The sequence below is a fragment of the Equus caballus genome, chromosome 9 (assembly GCF_041296265.1).
Source record: "Equus caballus isolate H_3958 breed thoroughbred chromosome 9, TB-T2T, whole genome shotgun sequence".
NCBI lineage: Eukaryota > Metazoa > Chordata > Mammalia > Perissodactyla > Equidae > Equus > Equus caballus.
Genome location: NC_091692.1, coordinates 98,852,742 through 98,867,848, shown reverse-complemented (window position 1 = coordinate 98,867,848; position 15,107 = coordinate 98,852,742). Strand labels below are relative to the sequence as shown.

Here is a 15,107-nt window from a genome sequence, read left to right as displayed (position 1 = left end):
CGGTAATGTCACTCGGCAGAGCAGACCATTCTGGTGTGTGGGGCCTGCTGCTCCCTGTTTCTCCAGAGCACCCCTGCTTCCCACACTATCTCCCGGGATTCTGTGAGCCTCCCGACTTCCTTCCAACACTTCTTGCAACCAGGAATCCTAGATGGAACAATGGTGACAACGACAAATCAGCCAACACTGGGGTGTGGGCTCCATGCGAGACCTTGGGAGGATTCCTGGAATTGGAGTATGTAAGTTGGTTATCAATGGAGCTCAAAAAGGAAGAAAGTGTAAAACCAGGGATCCCAAAAGGGGATCACCCATTTCCAACTCTCCGTAACAATGCAGAAGAGGAAACTGAACTAACTTTTTTTTTTCAGTCTCTACTATGTGCCAGGTATTCAACTAGGAACTTTAATATACTGGTACCATTTAACTTAAACCACCCTATGAAAAAGGAATTATTCTTCTCTTCATAGAAATCAAGGCTCAGAGAAGTTAAATGTCTTGAACAAGATCCGAAGTACAGAACCCACCCCATCCCAGGTCTGACATTGAATCAGTGGTCTTCCCAGTGTAAGTACAAGTGTAAGACAAGGCCTTCCCTTGTTTCACAGCCCTGATGGATCCTGAGCCCAAAACTCGGTCAGCTTCAGAACCTATGGCTGTGCCCAAGAGAGGATGAAGCTAAGATGCACAGTTAAGAACTGCAGGGCAGGTTTACCCAGCAAGACCAAGTTCCTGGAGGTTTCCAGCATCAGGTCCCTACAGAGGCCCCACTCCACCAAGGAGAGGAGCACGGCCCTGGAAGGTCAGGTTGGCCTGGAGCAGCGAGTAGGAGGATGCAAGCCTGCATGCTTGGAGGGTGCATCAGAACCAGGGGGGCACAGCCAGAGAGCCCACTGGAGGGGGCACCTGCACTCCCCTCATCCTACTCCCCCTTCCTGCCTCCCAGCCTCCTGGTCTCTCCCATCTCTCCTGCCCTCGCATGGCCCTGGGCAATCCCACTCTCCAACACCAACTTCCTTCCAAACTAATGTGAATTACCCCCTCAAATTCGCTAAGTCGCCCAGTTGACGGGTTCACCTAAGAGCCACCAGAGAGGAGCCCGGTCCACACGCCTGGAAGCCCTGGGCTTTTCCAAGAGCCTCAGCGGCACTGTGGTTTGTCCCCGCCCCCCCCCGCCCCCCCCCCGTTGGCTAATTCACGAGATGACTGTGCAGTTGCCCAAAGGTAAGAAGACTCCGGTAGTTTACTTACTTTTGCACTTTGGAAACTCTGAGCAGCGTCTCGGGCTATCTTTGCTTGTCCGCGATCACTGCACTAAGAATGCAGTTAGCACCGACGGGCTACAGAAAGCGACTCCAGACCCGAAGTAAGGCCACCTCTATGAACCAGTGGGAATCAGCATATCATGGAATTTGGTACCTGTAGATGTAACCCTGAGATTACGACGTGCAGCTGAAGAGGCTGGAATATCAGTCCCATCACGGTGACTCGGTTAAAATCTAAGGACACGACCCTCGGTAACGGTAGTTCGACTTTCCTAGCCCGCAGGGGAACCACGAACTCGGATCCTGACCTGCCAGCGGCTCCGCCGGACTTCCGCCGGAAGGGACCGTGGGGCCATGTTTGTTGGGGGCACATGAGGGCAGCGACCCTCCTTCCTGCCGCCATGTTTGTTGGGGACAGAGAACAGGGAGAGATCCTGGGGTCTTGTTTGTTAGGGGCACAGGACTGGCGGGGCCTGTGCCTGCTCCGTTTGTACGGCGTGGAGAATAAAAACCCATGGCTTCCCTGCCTTGGGGGCGATGAAAGAATCAGAGACGCAGAAACGTGGAAGACCCGGGGGAAACCCGGAAGCGGGCGGCGGGGCCCCGTCGCCGGCGGAGGCGGGTTCCGGCCGCCCCGGGCACCGCGGCCCCCAGGCTGCCTGTCTCGGCTCGGGTGAGTCCGGGAGGCGGGGGTCGGCGCGGTGAGGGGCCTCGGGCAGCGCCGTTCCAGGCCGAGGTCGGCGGACCCCGCTACGTCCGGAAGGGGGCGGGCGGGACGGTGAGGGACGCGGGGCAGGCGATCACCTCCGACAGGCACCGCGGCCCGCCCCGGGCCCTCCAGAGTCCGGGAGGAAAAGCGTGGGGCCGGGGCCGGGGCCGGGTCGGGGCCGTGGAGCGCTGAGTGCGACTCCCAGGTCTGCCCGGCAGGCCTCCCACCCCCACGGGCGGGCTACGCGCTGAGATGAGGAAGGGAAGTGGGAAACACCTACACGCTCTCGGGTTTCAACTAACGATTCCCCCACAAGTAAAAATCAACAAGCTGAAAAGAAAAGTCAGTTGTTTCCAAAGACAGGAATCCGACCTCATTACCGGATTGGCCGTTTGAGTCAGGCTGGCCAGTCCTATGGCAATCATCTTACCTAACCATTCACCCTATTCATACTCCACTTCTAGAAATCCTCCCAGTAAGTCACTGGGACAGGTGGACTGGATGGGGCAGAGATGGAGTTCAGTGCCTCGGCAAGTGACTGGGCTCAGGCAGGGCCACTGTCATGCAGGGGGCCTGTGAAGGTTCTCTACTGATGCCTTCTGTGTTTATTGGGAAATAATAAGCAAGGTCATCCTGAATGGGCAAGGAGAATCATAAAACGAGCAGGAGTGAAGTGGTCATCACATACAAGGGATTCTCAATAAGATTCTAGCAGATTTCTCATCATAAACTTTGGAGGCCAAAAGGCAGTGGACCAGAATGTTCAAGGCGCTAAAAGAAAAAAACTGTCAGTGAAGAAACCTCTATCCAGCAAACAGTCCTTCAGAAGTGAGGGAGAAATTAAGACATTCCCAGATGCACAAAAGCTGAGGGGGTTGGTGACTGCCACACCTGCTCTGCAAGACCTGCTCAAGGGAGCCCTGCACGGTGACGTGAAAGAGCACTAGACAGTGACTTGCAGCCATGTGAAGCAAAGATCTCAATAAAAGTAAACGCACGGGCAGTTATAAAAGCTAGTGTCATGCGACAATGGTTTGTAACTCCACCTGTTGTTTTCTACATGATTTAAGAGACTAATACATTTTATAAAACCCAATTGTTAGTCTAAAAGCTAGTAATATTGTAACTTTGGTTTGGAACTCCAAATTTTGTTCTTTACATAATTTAAAAGTTCAGTGCGTTTAAAATAATTATTAGTTCATGTTTTGGGGCACACAGTATTTAAAGATGTAATTTTGTGATATCAGCAACCAAGACGGACAGGGATGAAGCTGTAAAAGAGCAGAGCTTTTCTGTTATTCAAGTTAAACTGGTGTAAATTCAAATTAAAGTGTTATAACTTTAAGATATTAAATGTAATTCCCTAGTAAACACAAATAACAATAGAATATACACAAGAGGAAGTGAGGAACGAATTTAAACATTTCACTACAAAAAATCAACTAGGGGCCAGCCCCGTGGCTGAGTGGTTAAGTTCGTGAGCTCCACTTCAGCAGCCTGGGGTTCACTGGTTGAAATCCTGGACACAAACCTACGCGTTGCTCATTGATCCATGCTATGGTGGCATCCCACATAAAAGAACTAGAATGGCCTACGACTAGGATACACAACTATGTACTAGGGCTTTGGGGAGAAACAAAAGAAAAGGAAGATTGGCAACAGATGTTAGCTCAAGGCCAAACTTCCTCACCAAAAAGAGATCTAACCTGATTGAAGTTATCAGAGTTGCTTCATTTAAAAAAACAAAAAATCAACTAAACACAAAAGGAGAGAGTAATACAGGAAATGAGGGACAACAAAGCTACAAGGCATGTAGAAAACAAATAGCAAAATTACAGAAGTTCCCATCTATCGGTAATTACTTTGAGTATAAAGGGATTAAACTCTCCACTCAAAAGACAAAGACTGGCAGAATGGATAAAAGAACATGATCCAACTAGATGCTGCCTATAAGGGACTCACTTTAGATCCAAAGACACAAATAGATTGAAGTGAAAGGATGGGAAAAGATACTCCTTGCAAATAGTAACCAAAAGAGAGCAGAGAGAACAGACTTTAAATCAAAAAAGTTTACAAGAGACAAAAGACATTATGTATTAATAAAAGGTTGGCTACAGCCAGAAGATATGACAGTTAAAATCATTTACACACCTAACAGTGGACCGTCAAATATATGAAGCAAAATCTGACCAAACTGAAGGAAGAAACAGGCAGTTGTAGAATAGTTGGAGTTGGAGACTCCAGTACCCCACTCTCATTAGTGGATAAAACAACCAGACAGAAGATAAGCACAGAAATAGAGGATTTAAACACAGTAAATCAACCAGACCTAACAGACATATAGAGAACACTCTACCCAACAGCAGCAGCATACACACTCTTCTCAAGTACACATGGAACATTCTCCAGGATAGACTATATGTTAGACCACAAATTAAGTCTCAATAGATTTTAAAAGATAGATCTTCAAAATATCTTCTCTCATCACAACAGGATGAAGTTAGAAATCAATAACAAAAGTAAAACTGGAAAGTTCACAAATTTATGGAAATTAAACAACATACTTTTAAACAACCAATGAATAAAAGAAGAAGTCACAAGGAAAATTCAAAAATACTTGAACATGAATGAAAGTGAAAAAATATGAAAACTTATGAATGCAGCAAATGCAGTGCTGAGAGAGAAATTTATAGGTGCAAATGTTTACATTAAAAAACAAGAAAGAACTCAGTCAACAACCCAACTTTACAAATTAAGGAACTAGAAAAGGAAGAACAAACTAAACTGAAAACTCTCTGAAGGAAGGAAATAATAAAGATTAGAACAGAGACAAATGAAACAGAAAACAGAAAAACAATAAAGTTAACAAAATAAAAAGTTGGTTCTTTGAAAAGATTAATAAAATAGGCAAACCTTTAGGTAGATGGACTGAAAAAAAAGAAGACTCAAATTACTAAAATCAGAAATGAAAATTGGGACATTACTACCAACTCTACTGAAATAAAAAGGATTATAGGGGAGTACTATGAAAAATCTTACACAAATTGGATAACCTAGATCAAACACACAAGTTCTGGAAGAACAGAACCTACCAAGACTAAATCAAGAAGAAACACAAAATCTGAATAGACCTATAACTAGAAAGGATATTGACTCAGTTAAAATAAAAAAAATCTCCCAACAAAGAAAAGCCCTGGGGCTGATGGCATCGCTGGTGAATTCTATCAAACATTTAAAGAAAAACTAATACCAATCCTTCTCAAACTTTTCCAAAAAACTGAAGCAGAGGGAACACTTCCTAACTCATTCTATGAGGCCAGCGTTACCCTGATACTAGAAAAAAAAGCCAAAGAAAAACATTAACGAGAAAAGAAAACTTTAGACCAATATTCCTTATGAGCATTGATGTAAAAATTCTCAACAAAATAGTAGCAAACTGAATTCAGAATCATATTAAAAGGGTTATACATCATGACTAAGGGAGATTTATTCCTGGAATGCAAGAATAGTTCAACATACGAAAATCAACCAAGGTAATACACCACATTAACAGAATAAAGGGAAAAAAACCAAATGATCATCTCTATGCAGAAAAAGCATCTGACAAAATCAAGCAGTGTTTCATGATAAAAACACTCAAGAGGGGCTGGTCCCATGGCCAAGTGGTTAAGTTCACGTGCTCCACTTTGGCGTCCTGGGGTTCTCCGGTTCAGATCCTGGGCATGGAACCTACACACTACTCATCAAGCCATGCTGTGGCAGCATCCCACATGGAGGAACTAGTATGACCTACAACTAGGATATACAACTATGTACTGGGGCATTGGGAAGAAAAATAAAAAGAGGAAGATTGGCAACAGATGTTAGCTCAGGGCCAATCTTCAAAAAAAGAAAGGAAAAGGATAGAAAAGGCTAGGGGGAAAAACACTCAACAAACTAGAGTTAGAGGAATAGAAGGAACCTGTCTCAACATAATAAAAGCCTTATATGAGTAACCCACAGCAAACATCATACTCAATGGTGAAAGATTAAAAGAGTTTTCTCTAAGATCAGGAGTGAGACAAGGATGACCATTTTTGTCACTTCTATTCAACATAGCACTGGAAGTTGTAGCCAGGGCATTTGAGCAAGAAAAAGAAAGAAAAGGTATCCCAATTGGAAAGGAAGACAGAAAATTATCTGTTTGCTGATGTTATGATCTTAAATGTAGAAAACCACAAAGATTCCACAAGAAAACTCTTAGAGTAAATAAATGAATTCAGCAAAGAGCAGGATACAGTCAGCACACAAAAATTATTTGCATTTATATACAGTAACAATGAACAAAATAAAAAGGAAATTATAAAAACAATTCCATTTACAATAACAGCAAAGAATAGAATACTTAGGAGTTAACTTAACCAAGGAGGCGAAAGACTTGTACAATGAAAAATACAAAACACTGCTGAAAGAAATCAGAAGGGACATAAATGAATGGAAACACATCCCATGTTCATGGGCTAGAAGACTTAATATTGTTAAGATTTCGACACTACCCAAAGCAGTCTACAGACTCAGTGCACTCTATGAAATTCCAACAAAAATCCTTTGTGGAAATCCAAAAGCCCACCCTCAAATTCATATGGAATCTCAAGAGACCCCAAAAATAGTCAAAACAATCTTGAAAAAGAACAGAGCTGGAGGACTCACACTTCCTGATTTCAAAACTTTCCACAAAGTTACAGTAATCAAAACTGTGGTAATGGCATACAGGCAGACATATAGACCAAATAAACAGAAAAGAAAGCCCAGGAATAAACCCTCACATATATGGCCAAATGATTTTTGACAGGGTGGCAAGAAGATTCAGTGGGGAAAGGACAGTCTTTTCAACAAATATTGCTAGGAAAACTGAGGATATCAAGTTCATTGAATGAATTTGGACACTAACTGAACACTATATACAAAAAAGGTAACTCAAATTGGATCGGAGACCTAAATGTAAGACCCAAAACTATAAAACTCTTAGAAGAAAAATTAGAGCAAAAGCTTCACAGTGTGGGATTTGGCAATGATTTCTTGGATGACACTCAAAGCACAAACAAAGAAAAAAAAATTGGACAACATCAAAATTAAAAACTTGTGCTTCAGACAACACAATAAACAAAGTGAAAAGACAACTCTCAGAATGGAAGAAAATATCTGTAGATCATTGTTGCTGACGAAATGAATACACGAACACCGGTTGCTGTGCAGTAGTCTTCTTCTCTATACCCCGAGCTAGGCGGGCTCTTTATTATTCTAGCCTCTAAACAAAGCCGGCCTTTTGCCAAAGCAGTGAGTCAGCGACCTAAACCTGCGCAAGCGTCCCACAATAATGACCTTTCCCCTACACATCTGTTCATAACAGGTTCCTTCATAATGTTTCAAACTCCCAAGGTCCCAGGCTTGCTCCTTTTGAGGAGCTGATAAAACATTCTTGTTTGCAAGCAGTGTTTTCCCTGGGGCCTTGTGAGTTCACCAGGCAGAACATTCTGTTTGCAGAAAAGTCCAGCCAGTCTTGTGGATGCCTCGCGTGCAAGAACAACCACATTTCATGCCAGGTCTCCTTCAGATCATATATTTGATAAGGAGTTAATATCCAGAATGTGTAAAGAACTACAAGTCAACAACAACAAAACAAGTAACCTGATTTAAAAATGGGCAAAGGACTTGAGTAGACATTTCTCCAAAGAAGATATACAAATGTCAAACAAGCATATGAAAAAATGCTCAACATCACTAATCAGTAGGGAAATGCAAATCAAAACCACAATGAGATATCGCCCACATCCATTAATATGGCTACTATCAAAACCACAGAAAGACAAGTGTTGGTGAGAATGTGGAGAAATTGGAACCCTGCGCACTGTTGGTAGGAATATAAAATGGGCTAGTCACTATGAAAAACAATATAGTGGTTCCTCAACAAATTAAACATAGAATTATCATACGATCTAGCAATTCCACTTCTGAGTATATATCCAAAAGAATGAAAGCAGAGCACAAAAAGATATTTGCACACCCATGTTCATAGCACATGGCTATTCACAATAGCCCAAAGGTGGAAGCAACCCAAATGTTTGTCAGTGGATGGATGAATTAAGCAAATGTGGTATATACATACAATGGAATATTATTCAGTCTGAAAAAGGAAGGAAATTGTGACATAGACTAAAACATGGCTGAAGTTTGAGAACATGCTGAATGAAATAAGCCAGTCTAAAAATGTGTATACTTATGATTCCACTTATATGAGATATTTAGAGTAGTCAAAATCGTAGAGACAGAAAGTAGAATGGTAGTTGCCAGGGGCTGGGGGAGGGAAGAATGGGAGTTATTGTTTAATGGGTGTGGCATTTCGGTTTTACAAGGCAAAAAGTGATGGGGATGGGTCGTGGTGATGGTTGCAAAGCATTATGAATGTATTTAATAGCACTGAACTGTGCGCTTAAAAAAAGGTTATGAGAGTAAGTTTTATGTTGTGTGAATTATACCACAATGAAAAAATGGTTAAGTGGTAAATTTTATGTTTTGTGTATTTGACAAGAAAGAAACTGTTAAAAATATATACAAATTCTTCGACTTACAATGGGGTTACATCCGATAAACCTATCATAAGTTGAAAATATCATGAGTTGAAATGCATTTAATACAGCTAACCTACCAAATTTCATAGCTTAGCCTAGCCTGCCTTGGTGATCAGAACACTTATGTTAGGCTACAGTTGCGCAAAATCCTCTAACGCAAAGCCTGTTTTATAATAAAGTGTCGAATATCATGTAATTTATTGAACACTGTTCTGAAAGTGAAAGAACGGTTGTATGGGTACAGAGGGTTGTCAGTGTGTCAGTTGTTTACTCTCCTGATTGTGTGGCTGCCTGGAGCTGTGGTTCACCACCACTGCCCAGCATCACAAGACAGTATCCCAAGACATAATGCTAGCCTGGGAAAAGATCAAAATCAAAATTTGGAGTCCAGTTTCTACTGAATGCATATTGCTTTCACACCATTATAAAGTCAAGAAATTGTAAGTTGAGCCATTGTAAGTCAGGAACTGCCTGTATATACTATGGCTTTGCATGTTTTTAAACTTTGAACGTATTTTCCATATCATTTTGCGACTTGGTTTTTTCGGTCAACAGTGTGTTTTAAAACTTTTCTCCCTTGTTGGTTCAGGTGGCTGCTGCACTCATTGTAACTGCTCTAGTCTCTGTGCTTGACGGTCAGTCAGTTCCCCTGTTAAAAGGAGTGGAGGATGCAAGCCTCCTTATGCACAGACACTGGAGTGGAGGCATCCCCCGCAGTTGGGGCTACTCAGTAGGCACACCCCCCACCTGGTAGGCCTGAAGGCTTCCACCCACAGTGTGACCCACACGGGGTTGTCTGACCTCCCCAAGCTGCAGCTGTGGGTGTGCAGTGGTCCGCTCCCCAACAGCATGTGATTATGGTCAGAGTTTCCAGGACTCTGGTTTTCCCACCCCTCAGTTATTTATTGTTGTTATTTGTTGTTTTACTGCCAGTGTTTGTTTACCTCTGCCCACATGTGTATAGGCTTATTTGTTGGTGGCCTTCTCTTGCAATCATCACCTCCTTCTGGCTGAGCTTCCTTCAGGGTAGAGTACATTCAGTGGTAGTTCCTTCAGTGAGGGTCGACAAGTAGCAGACTCCTTCAGCTTGTCTAAAACTGGTCTTATTTCTCTCTTGAATGATAGTTTAACATGCACAGAATTATAGGTTCACAGTTATTTTCCCAGAGGACTCTGAAGATAATCCTTTTTCTTCCAGCATGACAGGTTTGCTGACTTCTCTCTGACTCCTTTAAGGTTTTATTTTATTTTTGTTTTGCTGGGAAAGATTTGCCCTGAGCTAACATCTGTTGCCAATCTTCCTCTTTTTCTTTTTCCTCCCCAAAGCCCCAGTACATAGTTGCATATTCTAGTTGTAGGTCCTTCTAGTTCTTCTATGTGAGCCACCACCACAGCATGGCTACTGACAGATGAGTGGTGTGGGTCCATGCCTGGGAACTGAAACCAGGCCGTTGACGTAGAACACACCAAACTTCAACCACTAGGCCATCAGGGCTGGCTCAAGGTTTTATTTTTTAACTGTTTTTCTGCACTTTTGCAGTAGTATGTCTAAATATGAGAAAAATTTTCTTGCCTGGGACTTGAGATTCTTCTTGAATCTGAAATTCATGTACATCTTAAGTTCTGAAAATTCCTAGCCATCATTCCTTACAATGATGCCTTTCCTCCATTCCCTTCCTTTCTTCTTCTGGGTCTTTTGACATTTGAATAGTGAGGAGTTGAGATGTCTCCCCTCCAAAGATGGCTGTTTCTCCTTGTGGCAACATTTGGCTCTGGAAGTCTCCTTCATCATTTCTTCTCTGCCCTTTCTGCACACTTGTCTTTTGGGACTTCTCTTTTTCTGCCTCCCCAGGTGGTGATGTCATGGGACTCTGCCTTTCTCCTTCTATCACAGCACATTCTCCCTGGGTGGGCTCATCCCCACCCATGAATTAAGTGTCATCTCCCTGAACCCCAGACATACCTGATTCATTTTGCTTTCCCTGTACCAGGCACCTCTGCACACAAGCTGGCTGAGCAAAGAAGTTACAGCACCCCAGTGTTTGTGAGATTTACCCATGTCCCATATTGTAAAGATAGTCCATCTGTGCTTGCTGCTGAGTGAATTCCAGTGTGCAAATGTACTGCACATGCTTTATCCATTCTTTTGTAAATAGATGTTTGTGTTGTTTCCAGTGTTGGGCTATTACAAATTATAGTGCTGTGGATATTGTGTATCATAGTCATAGTTCTTTCAATAAGGATAGTGCAGGGGCTGGCCCTGTGGCCAAGTGGTTAAGTTTGTGCACTCCACTTCAGCGGCCCAGGGTTTTGCCGGTTCATATCCTGGGCGTGGACATGGCACTGCTCATCAGGCCACACTGAGGCAGCGTCCCACATGCCACAACTAGAAGAACCCACAACTAAAAATATACAACTGTGTACTAGGGGGCATTGGGGAGAAAAAGCAGGAAAAGAAAAAAGAAGATTGGCAACAGTTGTTAGCTCAGCTGCCAATCTTTAAAAAAGAAAAGAAAATGATGAGGTTTGAGCCAAGTTAAAAAAAAATAAATAAAAGGATAGTGCTTGCTTTAGAAACACGGTGGTGACTAGGGGATGCGAGGGTGAGAGGCTTCTGGAGTGCCAGTTCCACGACTGTTTTCATCCTGTGAAAGTTCATTGAGTTTTTTTATTTGTGCACTTTTCTGAATATGTTATGTGGACAGGAATATTCAACGTTGAAGACAACTTCAGGGTAATGGTTACTTCTGGGAATGGAGTGAGAAATTGGGATAGGGGATGGTCTTTGTATCTGTAATATTTTATTTCTTAAAAATGGATATGGCACATTTTTGGCAAAAGACTAACACATGAAATTTAGGTACACAGGTGTTTGTAAGTTAATTCCAGTGCTTTTTCATATATTTTCATATTAAATATGAAATATTTCATAGTTAAGAATTTAAAATGTAGAAAGTTCATAGTAAAAATGTAGGTGAGCCTCCCTCTCTCTCTTCCTTCATAATTCAGACCAACAGATATCAAGTGTGACTAAGCAAAGTAGGTGCCCACATTGGGGTGGGGTCCACAGCCTGGCACAGTGGAGCCCGAGCTTGCTGAGGATGGTGTTTGGCAAATTAGTAGCAGCAGTGTGGCAGGGCAGGGTGTTGGAGCCTGAGCAAAAAGACAAGGTGCCCACATTAGGGGTGGCAGTGGTCCAGCATGGGTGTGTGAGTGTTGGGTTGGAATTGGAGGTATTAGCATGAACTCTTGGTTTTCATACACACAGGTAGATACAGAACTAAATGTAGATGTAAACGTGTGCATATGCATGTAATGTATGTGCCTAAATGCATATATCTCTAGCTCTGTCTACTGAGAGGGCCTAGGAGCACTGAGCACACCATGCAAATGAGTCCTGGTTTTTCAATATCACTCTACTTAAAGGAACCAGCCTGCCTGAATAAATGGCTAATTCCAAGACCTGGCAGAGAAAGTACAAAATAAGCTCAGAACATCTTATTGTGCCAGGAAATAAGGAAGCAATCAAGGACCAATGAGATCATATAAGGACCCTGGAGCCAGTTTAAAGGGGCTTCCACTGGCCACATCTGGGACAATTTGAGTATCAAAACTAATAATGACAATTACAAATTATAACATTAAATAAAATAGGGAATTATGACTCATTACTGATATAAATGAACAAATGAAAAAAATAGTGGAATTTAGGTCAGCATCATGGTGGAGTGAGCTCTTCCCTTAGACTCTCCCCCCTGAGATACAATGAAAACGACATTCATATACCAACTGAGGACATTCACACAGCACAAAAGTCATCTGAGAGACCCACACAGCCATGTGTCTGAAGGTAGAGGTACTGGACCCCCCCCCCCCAAGGGAAGTAGAAGGAAGTAAGGGGATCTCCTTTACTTCCCACAGTGGTTGTGACCTAGGGCACAGGACTGCATGTGTGGCTCTGAGAAAAGAGGGGGGTGGGGTAGCCCTCTGCAGGAACATCTTCACTCTCAAAGTTCCCTCACAGCCTGTGGGAAAGCCCCACACAGAGGTGGCTAAGCCATTTCAGGAGTGGCTTCATCGTGCCAGCACCCCAGGAGAGCAGATAGCGAGGATAGAGTGAGAACACCTCCCTGATCATGCAGGCAAAAGAAAGCACCCCTCCCCCTGCTCAGCGTTCCAGCTCAGCTGTTCAGCCAGAGTGCCTGTGCATATGATAGAAAAGCAGCAACTGTGAGCGAATAAGCCATGGATCCTGGCGGCAGGCTCAGAGTACACAGCTCTTGACCCCCACCCAGTGGCAGCAGTTGGAAGCTGTGACAAATACTACCACTATATGGAGGCACAAATCCACACCATCAAACAGTATGAAAAAATATATTAGTACTCTAGACCAGAAGGAAAATGACAAGCACCCAGAAATCAATCCTGCAGGCATAGGAATTTATAATCTAAGTGACAGAGAATTCAAAATAGCTATCATAAAAAAAAACTCAGTGAGTTACAAGAATATACAGATAGATAGTTCAATTGAATCAGGAACTTCTTCACAACACTCCATCCAAAAACAACAATACACATTCTTCTCAAGTGCACATGGAACATTCTCAAGGATAGATCATATCTTGGGAAAGAAGACAAGTCTCAATAAATTTAAGAAGATTGAAATAAAATCAAGCACCTTTTCTGACCATAATGCTGTGAGACTAGAAATCAACTACAAGAAAAAAGCTGAGAAAGTGACAAATATGTGGAGACTAAATAATATGCTACTGAACAACCAATAGATCAAGGAAGAAATTAAAGGAGAAATCAAAAAATACTTGGAGACAAATGAAAATGAAACTATACTGTACTAACTCATATGCAATGCAGGAAAAGCAGTCCTAAGAGGGAAATTCATAGCTATACAGGCCCACATTAACAAACAAGAAAAATCTCAAATAGGCAGTCTTAAACTATACCTAAAAGAATTAGAAAAAGAACAAACAAGCCCGAAGTCAGCAGAAGAAGGGAAATGATAAAAATTAGAACAGAAATAAATGAAACTGAAACAAACAAACAAACAAAAAACAGTAGAAAGGATCAGTGAAACAAAGAGCTGGTTCTTTGAGAAGATAAACAAAATTGACAAATCTGTAGCCAGACTCACTAAGAAAAAAGAAGGCTCAAATAGATAAAATCAGAAATGAAAAAGGAGAGATTACAATGGATAACTCAGAAATACAAAGGATTCGAAGAGAATAGTATGAAAAACTATATGCCAACAAATTTGACAATCTAGAAGAAATGGATAAATTCCTAGATTCATACAACCTCCCAAAACTGTATCAAGAAGAAATAGAGAATCTGAATAGACCAATCACAAGTAAAGAGATTGAAACTGTAATCAAAACCCTCCCAAAAAGTAAAAGTCCAGGACCAGATGGCTTCTCTGGAGGATTCTACCAAACATTCAAAGATTAATACCTCTCTTCAAACTATTCCAAAAAGTTGAGGAAGATGGATGCTTCCTAACACATTCGACAAGACCAACATCACCCTGATACCAAAGCCAAACAAAGACAAGACAAAGAAGGAAAATTACAGGTCAATATCACTGTTGCACATAGATGCAAAAATCCTCAACAAAATATTGGCAACCAAATACAGCACTACATTGAAAAGATCATACACCATGATCAAGTGGGATTTATACCAGGGACACAGGGATGGTTCAGCATCCACAAGTCAATAAATGTGGTACACCACATTAACAAAATGAGGAGTAAAAGCCACATGATCATCTCAATAGACACAGAGAAGGCACATGACAGGATCCAATGTCCATTTATGATTTTAAAAAACTCTCAATAAAATGGGTATATAAGGAAAGCACCTCAATGTATTAAAGGCCATATATGACAAACCCACAGCCAACATCATACTCAATGGTGAAAAACTGAAAGCCATCCCTCTGAGAATAGGAACAAGACAAGGGTGCCCACTCTTGCCACTCTTATTCAACAGAGTACTGGAGGTTTTGGCCAGAGCAATTAGGTGAGAAAAAGAAATAAAAGGAGTCCAAATAGGCATTGAAGAAGTGAAACTCTCGCCATTTGCAGATGACATGATTTTATATATAGAAAACCCTAAAGAATCCATTGGGAAACTATTAGAAATAACAACTACAGCAAAGGTACAGAATACAAAATCAACTTGTAAAAATCAGTTGCATTTCAATACTGTAATAATGAACTAACAGAAAGAGAACTCAAGAATACCATCCCATTTACGATCTCAACAAAAAGAGTAAAATATCTAGGAATAAACTTAATCAAGGAGGTGAAAGACCTATACAATGAAAACTATAAGACATTATTGAAAGGAATTGATGATGACATAAAGAGGTGGAAAGATATTCCACACACATGGACTGGAAATAAATATAGTTAAAATGTCCATACTATCTAAAGCAATCTACAGATTCAGTGCACTCCCAATCAGAATCCCAATGACATTCTTCATGGAAATCGAACAAAGAATCCTAAA

The 15,107-nt window shown here is 41.9% G+C and overlaps 2 protein-coding genes across 18 annotated transcripts in view; one reads left to right on the top strand and one right to left on the bottom strand.

Moving 5' to 3' along the window:
• The window catches only part of C9H8orf33 (chromosome 9 C8orf33 homolog), a 45,233-nt gene extending 43,638 nt beyond the window's left edge, over window positions 1-1,595 (bottom strand). For 5 of the 15 annotated variants that reach the window (XR_011421714.1, XR_011421718.1, XM_070222684.1 and 2 more), the window contains exon 1: window positions 1,249-1,567. The gene's annotated coding sequence lies outside the window, so the exon portion shown is untranslated. Of the gene's footprint in view, window positions 1-1,248 lie in introns of all 15 variants that reach the window. The other 10 variants (XR_011421716.1, XM_070222681.1, XR_011421715.1 and 7 more) reach the window with 8 other exon arrangements.
• A 55-nt stretch (window positions 1,596-1,650) lies between these two features.
• LOC102148144 (zinc finger protein 3) overlaps window positions 1,651-15,107 on the top strand; it is a 28,226-nt gene continuing 14,769 nt past the window's right edge. For 2 of the 3 annotated variants that reach the window (XR_011421712.1, XM_070222679.1), the window contains exon 1: window positions 1,651-1,935. Coding sequence is in view for 1 of the 3 variants with exons in the window: in XM_070222679.1 (XP_070078780.1) it covers window positions 1,800-1,935 (136 nt within the window). In the remaining 2 variants the exon portion in view is untranslated. The remainder of the gene's footprint in view (window positions 1,936-15,107) is intronic. The other variant, XM_070222680.1, reaches the window with a different exon arrangement.